Below are 12,174 nucleotides of genomic sequence, written 5' to 3' on the forward strand. Positions count from 1 at the left end.
GCCTCCTAGCCGGCCTCCAATCTGCCCTCTCCGGAGCGATTCTCCTACCCGTCCTGCCGAGCAGAGCATCCAAAGCGTTCTCGGGGATTCACGGTTGGCCACGTCTTGGGAGTCTCTTCCTGGCCACGAGGCCGCCATCTTAGGTCCTGGTGTCCAGACGCTGAGGACCCCTATGCTGCGGCCGAGGGAGGCTCCAGAGAGGCTCGTGGACTATAGTGAGCGGACGGTCACCGATTCACTATCCCAAGTCTCAGCTCCAGCCTCAGTCTCCAGATCTGTAAAATGGGGAGAGACTTGCCGTGACATCTGCTCCCTCAGCCGTAAAACTGGTGGATTTGATTCCCTGACCTCGTCCAGCTTCAGAACTAGAATCCTTGGGTTCCTCTTGGGTTAGGAGCGAAGAACTAGAAAGTCAGCTCTTAACCAGCTTTGAGTTGTGGAGAAACGGCATGACGCGGAGCCATTTGTCGGCCATCGTCTGACTCTTGGTGACCTCTCGTGGGGGGTTCTTGGCCAAGATTCTGGAGCGGTTTGTGACTTCCTTCTCCAGCTCACTGTCCAGCCGAGGAAACGGAGGCGAGCGGGATTAAGGGATCTGCCAGAACCACCCGGTTGGGAAGCGTCTGAGGTCAGATTTGAACTCAGATCTCCTTCCTTCTGGAGCTACCCAGCTGCCGGTACATATACAGGAGAAAAGAAAATCTGGAAATGAGAAGGCCTCTATCAAATCAAGTCCTGGCCGGGGCCTCGGAGTCCACCGAACACACTCCCCTTACGACCAACGAAACCGAGCCAGGAAGAGAAGAGGCTTGTTCCGGGCCACTCGAGCACGAGAAAGCAACGCCAGAATTGGAACCCGTATCCTCTGACTCACCCGGCGTCAGAGCTGGAGAGGGGAAAAGCTCTGGAGATAAAGGCCTCTGCGGGAGGCGCAAGTGCCACTTGGTTCTCGTTTTTTTTTTTCCATTCCAAGTGGAGCAGATGCAGGAAGCTGGGCTGGTCGGCTCCATCAGTCTATTAGAAAATTGGTCTTTCGGTCTTGTTCCCAGAAGGCAGCGACAAATGTCTGTGGCATGAAGGAACAGAAAGAGCCCCAACTAGAAATTTAAAAAGCGCGCCTGGAGCCGCTTTCTGGGGAAAGAAAAGGCGCCGCTTCCCAACAGCGGGGCTGCTGCTTGCCCAGAAAAGCCCCGCGCGCAGGGCGGCGGGCAGAGCCTGAAGGGACGGGGGTCGGCGGAGAGAGCGTCTGAGCCGTGCTCCAGGCTCGGTGATAGCGCAGAGCCTCTGGGAGACGTCGCTATGGCCGGCCCTGCGGGGACGTTCTATGTCTGATAGAAGCCGCCGGCTTCGCCCGGGCCAGGCGAGCATCCTTCTCACGACGTCAGAAAACCAAAGCTGACGAGAGCGTCCGGATCGAGGGGGGCCTTGGACGACGTTCAGGCCTTCGTGACTTCAGATCAAGCAGGTGAGAGTCCACTTGAAGTGAAAATCGGAGCACGCTTCCGTATGGAAGGACGTTCTTCTTTGGGAAACGAAGCAGGCAATAAGGAGATCAGAAGTCGGAGCTTGACCTTTGGTCCTTTCTGGCGGCCAACGGCGAAGCCACCAGATGCCCGAAGGCCATGAAGACTTGTTAAAAGCTGAGACTCTTGCAAAAGCCCACATTAGGCGACTATTTGGATCCTGCTTCACATTGGCTGAACTAAATAGAATTCTGGCCCATAGCTTAAAAAGTAGCCATGATGGGGGTGGCTGGGTAGCTCAGTGAAGAGAAAGTCAGGACAGGATACAGGAGGTCCTGGGTTCCAATCTGACCTCAAACACTTCCTAGCTGTGTGACCCTGGGCAAGTCACTTCACCCCCCATTGCCAAGCCCACTCTTCTGCTTTGGAACTGGCATATAGTAGTGATTCTAAGATGGAAGGTAAAGATTTCAGAAAACAAAGTAGCAACGAAGGTCCCTGGTAGAGGCTGAACTCTGTCTGATCAGGACTCCCAAAGCCCTTCGGACGAGGAGGGGATTTCCTGAGCCAGACACTAGCCACAGTGCAGAAGAACAGAGGCACAAGAGAGACCTAACAGACCTCGGGGGCCTGGGCCCAGCTGGACGACGGGCATCATTTCTTGACTTCCTTTGATCATTTTGTCCCTCAAAAGGGGGTCCACCCGGCAGGGGACGTGTGCCCTCTGGAAGTTCTTCTCATGGAAAGGAGGAATTGGATGGGGAAGAGAATGAGGGGAACCTTGGCACAGCAAGTCTGACATCACCCCTAGAGTTTGAGGGAAGACGTTTCAAATGAGAAGAACTGGAATTGGGGTCTAAAATCCTTCCAGGAAGGACCGGAGTCTTTCAAGAATAAAATGACAGCCTTTGAAGAGGAGGGAAAATGGTAGTTGCTAAAGGAGATAAGAGATGCCAAAGCAGAGCTCAGGGCAGGGAAGAGAGGATGCTAGATACCGAGCAGGGTAAAAGATGGAACTCTGAACCTCCACAGAGGAAGGGAGTGGCGCCTCGTTTCTCCCCTGAGCATTCCTGGGGCTTCGCCGCCCTCTTCCCCACTTCCCACGAGGCCTGGCCTTCCTCCATTAGACAAAGTTCTCCCCCCATCCCCTGGGCTTTTGTACTTCTATAGCCTGGCAATGCACGGCACACAAGGTGCTTAGAAAAGGTCGACGGACGACGGAGAAGCCAGTGCAGAGCGCTGGGACTGCTACCGGCCAGGAGGAAAGCGGCAGACCCCGGCGGCCCTCCACGCTCTCCGGCCCGTGTCTGCACAGAGGCTGAGGCCAGGAGGAGCTGGCGGGAGTCAGCGGCTCGGGCTTAGACAGCGACGTCCTCCTCAGGCAGGAAAATAACGTCACCAGAACCACTTGGTTAGAAAAGTCCACATTTTACCAGAGGCGTCCCAGGGACAAAGCTGTCACAGCAGGTAAACTCGGACCATCGTCACAACAGCAAAAGACAGGGTTTGGTTTTGCCTTTTTTTTTAAAGGAGCGAGGGCATGGAAAATACAGAATACTAATGAAACAAAATGCCAAAAATACAAAAAAAATAGAAAATAGAAAAAATGTATTTACACGTGGTACATCACTTGATCAGAAAGCACAGACTCCTGCTGCTATGATACATGCACTGGTTTAGGAAGAGACGACTACAAAACGGGAGAGGTTAAGGAGAGCTCCGTGAAAAGGAAAACGAGGGGGCCCGCGGGGGCCCGACGGCGGCTTCCCTGTTTGCTACACTGAGGGGATCGTCCGGACCGAGCCTGCCTGCGGAGCCGCTGCCGAGCCCCGGTGTGGGGCGGCACGCGCGTGGCAGGCCTCCTCCTCTCTGTTCGTGTGTGTGTGCGTGTGTGAGAGCACACGCACACACCTCTGCGTGTGAATATATGTATAGAGCGGTGCCCGCGCGCACCCACGTACATGTATAAAAACCGTGCCCTTGTTCACCACCAACACGACATCTGGGTGGAAATGGAATTCATTACAACCAATTCTTATATGGATACTGGAAGAAGTCACTGCATGTGTGTCTGTGGATTTAATAAGTCGCTTTACACCACAGAAAATATTTAATCAATCCAAAAAAGATTCTTGGGACAGAAGAGCGTCTGTCTCAGGTCTCTGAGAGTCCTGTGTGGGAACTCGGTCCTAGAGGGCAGGAGGCTTCCCTGAAGAAGGTCCGGTCCGCGACTCCCGGACGGCTCTGTCGCCGTCCAGGCCCCGCCGCCCCCGCCACGGGGACAGGCAGGCAGGTCCATAAAAACAGAGGAGGAGGACGGAAGCTTCACCAAGAGGCTCCCACTCCGCCAGTGCAGGAGGAAGGAACCAAAGGGGTCTCTGGGCTTTGGCCCCCTCGTCAATGCAAAGTCAGGTCAGACTAGCGGCCCAGGCCAGGACCTCGGAGGGCCAGGACAGCTCTGGGAGGGAACAAAACCACCAATGAGTCAAGGGAGGAGGACCGCGGCAGGCTCTGGTCACTTTCTGGCGGATGCATCATACTTCCAGGAATCGTGAGCTGCTGGCCTTGGAGTGGAAAGGTTCAGACCACATGCGGCGCAGGTCACCCTAGGGAGAGAGAGAGTCTGTCACTGCACGGCCCGGAGACCAGAGAAGCCAAGCCTTTCTTTTCTTTCTCTCTTTAACTTTTATTTTTGTCATCATGCAAAACCCACTTGCAGAGTGGTCCCTGTTGTAGCTGCACACTCATACGTAAGGCAAACCCCCAAATAAAAGAGGGACACACTGATGTGTATCCAGCGTTCCTCGTCATAAGCCTTTTGGGAACGTCCCAGTTCACTGCATTACTGAGAGCAGCCAAGTTTTCACAGTAACCATCGTCCAATACTGCTGTTACGTGTACGCTGCCCTCCCAGTTTGTCTCACACGGCATCAGTTCCTGCAGATCTTTCTGAAGTCATCCTGCTTATCATCTCTTACAGCCCATTGTATTCCATCACCATCCCATACTACAGTTGGCTCAGCCATTCCCCAAAGGAGGGACACCCCCACAATTTCCAATTCTCTGTCACCACAAAAAGAGCAGCTATAAGTATTTTTGTGCAGGTAGGACCTTCCCCCTTTTTTATGATCTCTTTGGGATATAGACCCAAGTAGTGTATTACCAGATCAACGGTTCCAGATTACCCTCCAGAATGGTTGGATCAATTCACAACTCCACCAACAATGCATTAGTGTCCCAATTTTGCCACAACCTCTTTCCTTAACTTCCACATTGGCCAATCTAATGGGTTCAGTGAGGTGGTACGTCAGAGTTATTTTAATTTGCATTTCTCTAATCAAGAAGGATTTTTTCCTATAATTATCAATGGTTTTGATTTCTTCATTTGAAAATTGCGTGTTCACATCCTTTGACCATTTGTCAATTGGAGAATCAAGCCAACTGTTTCACCATTTCTTTCTGCTTCCAGGTCTAAGACAAATCATGTGTACAAAGGATCCTGTGCTTGGCACCCAAATTTTACTCACTGTAAAGTAACTTGGAATTGCAAAAACAGTTCTCTTAAAGACAAAGTCTTAGCACAGCCTGAAAATGCAACTAGGTGGATTTTCAAGGATGTCTTTCATTAAAGACCACCATGAACTGATGCGGAGTGAAATAAGTAGAACCAGGAGAACATCGTACAGAGAAACAGGAATATTGTCAAACGATCAACTGTGAAAGCTCCAGCCAACTCAGCCGTACAGGACGATTCTGAGGCAAAGAATATGTCCATTTCCAGAGAAAGAGCTATTGGCGTCAGAGTGCAGATCAAAGCATGTGATTTATCATCGCAGTTTATCTGGGTCTTTATTTTGCAGTTTTGGTTTTGTGTGATTATTCTTTTACAACAATGGACACTATGGAAAGAGGTTCTGCATGATACATGGATAACCCAGACCAAACTGCTGACCAGTTCGGAGGTGGGAGGGGAGAGAGACAGTTTGGATCCTGTCACTTTGGAAAACTTATGTGAAAATTATTACACATGACTGATAAAATACCTTTACTGAGCATCTCTCTGCTCTGCTTAGACGTACATTTCAATGATAGTTCATCCTAGTCTTGAAATTCAGTTTCCAACTAATATTTGTGAATTTTAGAAACAAAACAATAAGAAAATGGTCAGAACTAGGTGACTGGCTGCTTCTTTTAAAATAAACCCCAAAGGCTCTATCACTGGCTCTTTGGATTAGGCCTAATGGGCTCCCGTGGCAGGTCGTGGGGCGCCACGTTGTCCAGATGGAGCGGTGTGAGGGGGTAGGTCTGGGGGAGCCCCCACCTCGCTGATGTCTGTCTCTCACCTTTAAGTAGGCCATCGTGAGGAGCGGCAATAAGGTAAACGGCACCAAGTAGAGGAGGGCAGGCTGGGCAGCCCGGTGGATGCGAGATGCCACCGTGGCGGTCAGCAGACCTATGAGAGGAGAAAACCCATTAGAAGGCCTCCAGGAGCGGCCACTGTCGATCCAGGAAGATGCCAGTCGCGGCGCTGAGGGGGGAAGAAACTTTGCCATTGGATGTTGGAGGAACCCTAAGGTGCTGGCCCTTACTGACCACAAGAGACACCTGGCCAGAGGGCTGCTCAGTCCCCTGTCGGGCGGCTCCCACCTCCCTGCCCTGCGGCACAAAATCTGGGTTCAAGTAGAAGGCTGAGTGACCTTGGGGAAGTCAATAGGCCATCCTCGGTCTCACCGATCCGGGGCTGAGATCGAGACTATCCTTTTCCATTTTACAGATGAGTAAAACAAGGCCAGCTAGTGAGTATTGGAGGCACCGGCCACTGCTTCTAGACTCTTAGTTGCCTCATCTGTAAAATGAGGACAAGGGCCGCCTCCCTCTTTCCCACTTCTGGCGCACGTTCTTCAGCTGATGGGATGGGCACAAGCTGGCCTTTGCTGGCTCAGACCCACATGACAGAGGGAAGAGGGAGAGAGCCTGTGCCAGGGCGTAGCTATTGCACCACCTACAAAAATGACTCCATTTCTGACTCTCTCCTCCCTGCTGCAGCACTTGGAGACCCCATAAGGTCAGCACAAGGCCTTGGAAGTCCTTTTCTCTGGGAGTTGCTGAATAGGATTTAATTAAAGAAATCATATACGGGGGGTAGTGAGATGACTCAGTAGATAAGAGAATCAGGCCTAGAGGTGGAAAGTCCTGGGTTCAAGTCTGGCCTCAGACACTACCTAGCTGGGTGACCCTGGCCAAGTCATTTCACCCCCACTGCCTTGGTATTGATTCTAAGACAGAAATGCCAAAATTAAAAAAAAAAAAAGAAAAAAGAAAAAAAAAAGAAATTATGCTTGGATAAGTTGAGGGTGATCATGTCAAGCACTTTCCTGAAAGACTGCAGAAACCAGAGGCTGGCCAGAGTCCGAGCAGGCCTTCCAAGGCCCGGCCACTTCCTGCCCTGTGGAGAGTCGGCAGCCTTGGAAGAACGCAGCCGGCAGGTGGGTGCCTTTGCTGCATTTGATCCCGCCTTGGGGGAGGCCTTGGCGATCCTTCCCTGTCTGGCCCTCCCCACATCCTGGTGAGCCACAGGCAGAGCCAGGGCTGGTCCCTGGGCCAGAGGCTGGCTCCCTGCTTGGCTACGGGGCCCTTCTCACCGCGTGTCTCCTGCCTAGGCACAGAGAACAAGCTGGGATTTTGGGGTCAGAGATGTGTGTTGGAGTCACCCTGGGGCAAGAATGGAGGAAGGGGGCAGCCAGGGGGCTCAGCAGATAGAGCCAGGCTTGGAAGATGGGAAGTCTTGGGTTCGAATATGAGCCCCGCCGCTTCCTAGCTGTGTGATTCTGGGTCCTCACCTCCCTGGCCTAGTCTTACAGCTTTTCTGCCAGTCTTGATGCCAAAATGCGAGGTGAGACGGAGCTTCCCTGGAGCTGAGCCCAGAGCCCCGGGGAGCATGGGGGGGTGCCTCTTACCTACGAAGTAGCCGATGAGGGTGCAGTGGAAGTAGGAGACCTTCTGCATGCGGCCGGAGATGTTCCCTGGCCCCAGAGTCCCGCACGAGTCGCTGCTGGCCTGCTTCTTGTAGTTATCGTAGCGGAGCACGAAGCACAGCAGGAGCCCCGGCATCACGATGTCTCCGATCCCCAGCATGGAGAAGTGGCTGCCTGTGGAGCTGCAGAACAAGGAGGAGCTGTGGACTTGCCTGGGCCCTGCCTTGCCCTCCCTTGGCCAACCCCGGCCCCAGGCTGGAGAGTCTCCACAGCTTGGGGCCCTTCTCCGGTGCTCTGCTGCCCCGGCTAGGCCGCTAGTTGATGTGGAACATGCTATTTCTCCCCCAGCACTAGCTGGTTACTTTGGGTGCTTGAGTCAGCGTTCCTCATCAGGGAAATGGGGGCACGGAGCTCCCGCCTCAGAGAGGAAAGACAGGCTGGCCTCAAGCTCGGACAGTTCCGAGAAGGGAAGCCAGGCCAGGCTAGGAGACAATCGCTGAAGTCGGGGTGGGCTCTGTGGGTCTGTCTGGGCCCCAGCTCTGCAGGGCCTACCTCGGAAAGACCAGTTTCCCAGGAAGAGACAAGCGAGGAACGTCCCGGCCCACGTTGGGTCCCAGGTGAAGCTTCCGGGAGAGCACGTCGAGGGGGTTGTCGGCGGGCTGGGTGGCCACTTTCACCATGACGTTGCTGTTGAAGATGTAGGCTGAGAAAAAGACCTGGAAGAGGAGAGACCTGGCTGTAGGGAGCAGGACACGAGAGCCTCCTCGGGCCTCGCCACTCTCCCCTCCAAGAGCAGGGGGTGCGCGGTGCCGGGGCCTCACAGGGACGTGCTCATGGCACAGCAAACAAAATGGGGTGAAAAGGAGCCAGTCCTCGATCGACAGAGACGTGGCCGTGTTCACGAGGTTCCGTGTTTGTTTTCAATCGCTCCAGTGTGCTGAAGGGAGCTCCTCCTGGCTCTCTCGGTCTGCTCCTGGGGTCTTGGGGAGCAGCAAGGAAGGGGGTGCACAGGCAGGCGGCTGGCCTTCCATGGCCTGACCAGCAGGAAGGGCTTCGGCCAGGGCTCGGGGGTGGGGGTGGGGGGGAGGAATGTGTGGGCTTGTGCGTCTGCTTGTGATGGTTTTGTAAAATCATAGGCGTTTGGCACAGCATCACACACTTACGTAAGATTATGACTTTACCTTAACTTAAGGGGGATACATGGGAGAAAAAACTTGGGCTCCAAGGGAGGAATGACTAATTTTGGGTTTCTTTCCACGAATAGCAGTGAGGTGGCACCAGAGTGTACACAGCGCTGAGCGGAGAGTCCTTGGACAGTCATTAGCTAGCTGGGGGGCCTCTGCCTGCCTCAGATTCCTCAACTGTAAAATGGGGATCATCACAGCATCTGCCTCTCAGGGTTGTTGTGAGGCTTGAATGAGAATAATTGTAGAGCCCTGAAGAAATAAGCTTCCCTCCCTCCCTGCCTTCAACCTTGTTTCACGTTAGCTTCTACCTGCCAAGAGTCTATGAGAGTCTGAATGTTTTAATGAACAAGACGCCCCCCAGTAGGTGTCTGAAGCCAGTTAGGACAACAGCCCCAAAGGAAAATGTGGAGGGGGGCAGGCGGCCAGGAAAAGGGAACTTACCCAAAAGACATCATAAATAAGAAGGCCCGAAAGAAGCAGACAGGAGACCTTGAGGCTTGGCAGGCGGACGAAGGCAATCATGGCCACACAGAGGCCCATAGCCAGAGCTGCAAGGAAAGCAGAGGCGCTCAGTGCCCGAGATCTTCCCACGGCCGGAGCTCCTCTCCGAACCTTCTCTCTATTCAGTGTAAAATCCGACCTAAGCCCAGAGACCAGGAGGAGGACTCGCTTTGTTGGGTTTCTGATGACCTCACAGGGGTCTGGATGAAGTTCCCACCAGAGATCAGCTGTCTGTGTGCTAATGGTCTAGACGCACGGAGGACATTAACAGAAACTTTTCAGTAGGTGGCATTTGAACATGTTTTAGAGAATGCTTTCTATCATTCAGTTGATCCAAACATTTCAACCTGGTGTCTCAAAGATTCCTCTATTCTCAATCCCAAGAGGAAAATCTAGGTTCAATTCATGCAGATCTGGTTCCTTAGCTGGACTAGGAACAGGTGAAAGAATATTTTTTGAAAAGTTTTCTAAAAGCCTGTCATATAAATAACAGCAACCCATCTGTTTAAAGACAGGGTTTCCCTGTTATAATTGTGGCCACACATGTGCTGGTGCGCGCGCGCGCACACACACACACACACACACACACACACACACACACACACACACACACACACACACACACACACATTGTATCCTTGAGCTTTTGTTTGGGAAACAAAGAGGAGGGAACAGCTGTCCCAAGTGCCCGGGTTTAGGAAGGCGGCTGAAGCGGCACAAAGACTGGGAAGAGAGGATCAAGGACGGCAACTGGGAGGAAGGTGAGGGACTGAGTGGCAGAGGGAACACAAGGCGGGAAGCCAAAGTCAACTCTTCTTTCGAGGTCCTTCCTTCCCATCGCCCTCCACACCTCATCACCACCCCAGAACACAAGTTCCACAAAGGCAGGAGTTGTCCCGCGGAGGCACTCCGTAAACGTTTAATGGAGCATTGAATGGACTGTGAGATTCCAGGGGCCAATCGGGAGAGAAGCTTAAGGAACAGATGCTGGCAGGTGAAGTTAGAGCTCTTAAATGCACAAACACCCACAACTGCCATTTCTCATGTGAGCTCATTTCCCAAGGCCACAAGCAGCTGGTTCTGCATACAATAGGAGCAAACTTGTTGCGGACCATCATCTGACCACTTTTCTCCCCCAGAGGAGGCAATATCAATACTTACCAACCTTCCAAACTAGACAGTTTGGATTCATTTTCAACTCGGCATATCCTTCCTACCCCGTAATTCAGCATGCTCTCATCATCCCATCCTAACTCTCCTACCTTTCCTTTATTTTTTTTTGTCAGGTTATGGACACCGCTGACCCAGACAATAGCAACTTTGCCCTCACCAGGGTTATTGAAGCTCCAGGAGCACCTCAATGTTTCAGCTAAAGTGGACCACCCCCAGGGCCACATTGCCTCTCTCTTCCAAGACGTGGTTTCTTAAAAGAACCATCAAGTCTCAGCAGAGAAGGACCAGAGCTTAACTTGTCAACTTGTACCTCTTGAAACACTCCCTCTAAAACATTCTTTTTTTTTTTTTTTTTTTTAAACCCTTGTACTTCGGTGTATTGTCTCATAGGTGGAAGATTGGTAAGGGTGGGCAATGGGGGTCAAGTGACTTGCCCAGGGTCACACGGCCAGGAAGTGTCTGAGGCTGGATTTGAACCAGGACCTCCCGTCTCTAGGCCTGACTCTCAATCCAGCTGGCCCCTCCTCCCCCCCAAAACTATTCTTGACAAGCAATTATTTCAATTCTGGTTGGAGACCCACCATTAACAGGGAAATGACCATGCTCCAGGCGGCCTATTTGAATGCATATTATTTCAACAAAAATTTATTCTGCATCTATGAAGAAGAAACCGTATTAAGGTCAGAGGAACAGAGAGATGCAAACAAAGTCTGCTCCTGTCTTCAAGGAGCATCCGTTCTGCTAGGGAGATAAAATATCCACAGACTGTACTACGGGGAGACTTGAGAAGAGCAAGAACACTAGCAACTGTAGAGAGAAGGAAGTTGTGAGAAGACGCCAAGGCAGGAGGGAGAGGAACAACTTGGGGAACGGCTGGCAGCTCACCACAGCCAAAACATAGAACCTAGGAAGGGGCGATGATGAAGAAATTCTGGAAAGGCAGGTTGAAGCCAGGCTGTAGAAACACTTGAATGTCCGACTAGGGCGCTTGTATTTTATCCCAAGGGAGGCAGAGGAGGGAGACCGCCGAACCAGGCCCTTAGAAAGATTATTTCTGGAAACCGTAGGATGATGCTTACTTTTCGATGGCTCTGTTGGTTAAGAATTTTTAAGAAGTTGGGCCTAAATCTTCCACCATCCCCTATTACTCCACATTCTGCCCTCAAGGCAAAGACCAAGTCTGTTCCCTCTTTGCCGTGACAGCCCTTCAAATGACTGGACGCAGCTACTATGTTGTGCAGTGACCCTTTGGGGCCCCCACATGTTCTCTGGGCGAGACGCTTCTCACGTGGCTGCCACACAGACGGGCTGGCGTACGCCCGGGGACTTTCCCTCCTTTGGAATCTGGGCAGAATCAGGCACAAGTAACCTGAAGTTACTCCATGGGGTTCAGCCTATCTCCAGCATCCCCCCGCCCCGCCCCAGGTGCACCCTGGGTAAAGGGGCAGGGGTCCTAGGAAGCAGCCCTCCCGCCCTCGCTCCGTGAAGCTCGTCCGCCCCATGCGCACTGCAGAGTCACCGATACTCTGGACGAGACCCTGATTCCGCTGCCCGCCTCCCTTCTGCCCACCCCCCAAAGGGGCTCTAGTCCTGGGGTTCTCTCCCAGCTCGCCTCGCTGTCCCTCCACTTCGCCCCACCTTCCACCACGGACCCCGCGCCTTCTGTGCAAGGGCTGAGGGTGTGCGATGACCCCCGAGTGCAGGGGAAGGACTTGGCTCGGCCCCAGCTCCGGCTCTTCGGTCTCTGGAGGGCTTCCCAGGCGCGAGGACAAAGCAAGCCGGGCCGGCCCTGAAGGAGCTCCCATGGCCACGGCCCAGGGGGCAGCGACCGTGTCCGCCTCCATGTTTATGGATCCGCCGACACTTCGGCGCACG

At 52.9% G+C, this 12,174-nt stretch overlaps 1 protein-coding gene across 1 annotated transcript in view; it reads right to left on the reverse strand.

The window, feature by feature from the left end:
* Positions 1 to 2,875: 2,875 nt before the first annotated feature.
* SPPL3 (signal peptide peptidase like 3) overlaps positions 2,876 to 12,174 on the reverse strand; it is a 140,170-nt gene continuing 130,871 nt past the window's right edge. Inside the window, exons 7-11 of the mRNA XM_044673955.1 lie at positions 9,067 to 9,173; positions 7,991 to 8,154; positions 7,421 to 7,620; positions 5,807 to 5,916; positions 2,876 to 4,069 (exon numbers count right to left, since the gene is read on the reverse strand). Coding sequence (XP_044529890.1) covers positions 3,998 to 4,069; positions 5,807 to 5,916; positions 7,421 to 7,620; positions 7,991 to 8,154; positions 9,067 to 9,173 — 653 coding nt within the window. The 3' untranslated portion in view covers positions 2,876 to 3,997. The remainder of the gene's footprint in view (positions 4,070 to 5,806; positions 5,917 to 7,420; positions 7,621 to 7,990; positions 8,155 to 9,066; positions 9,174 to 12,174) is intronic.

Source organism: Gracilinanus agilis, chromosome 1 (genome assembly GCF_016433145.1).
Source record: "Gracilinanus agilis isolate LMUSP501 chromosome 1, AgileGrace, whole genome shotgun sequence".
NCBI lineage: Eukaryota > Metazoa > Chordata > Mammalia > Didelphimorphia > Didelphidae > Gracilinanus > Gracilinanus agilis.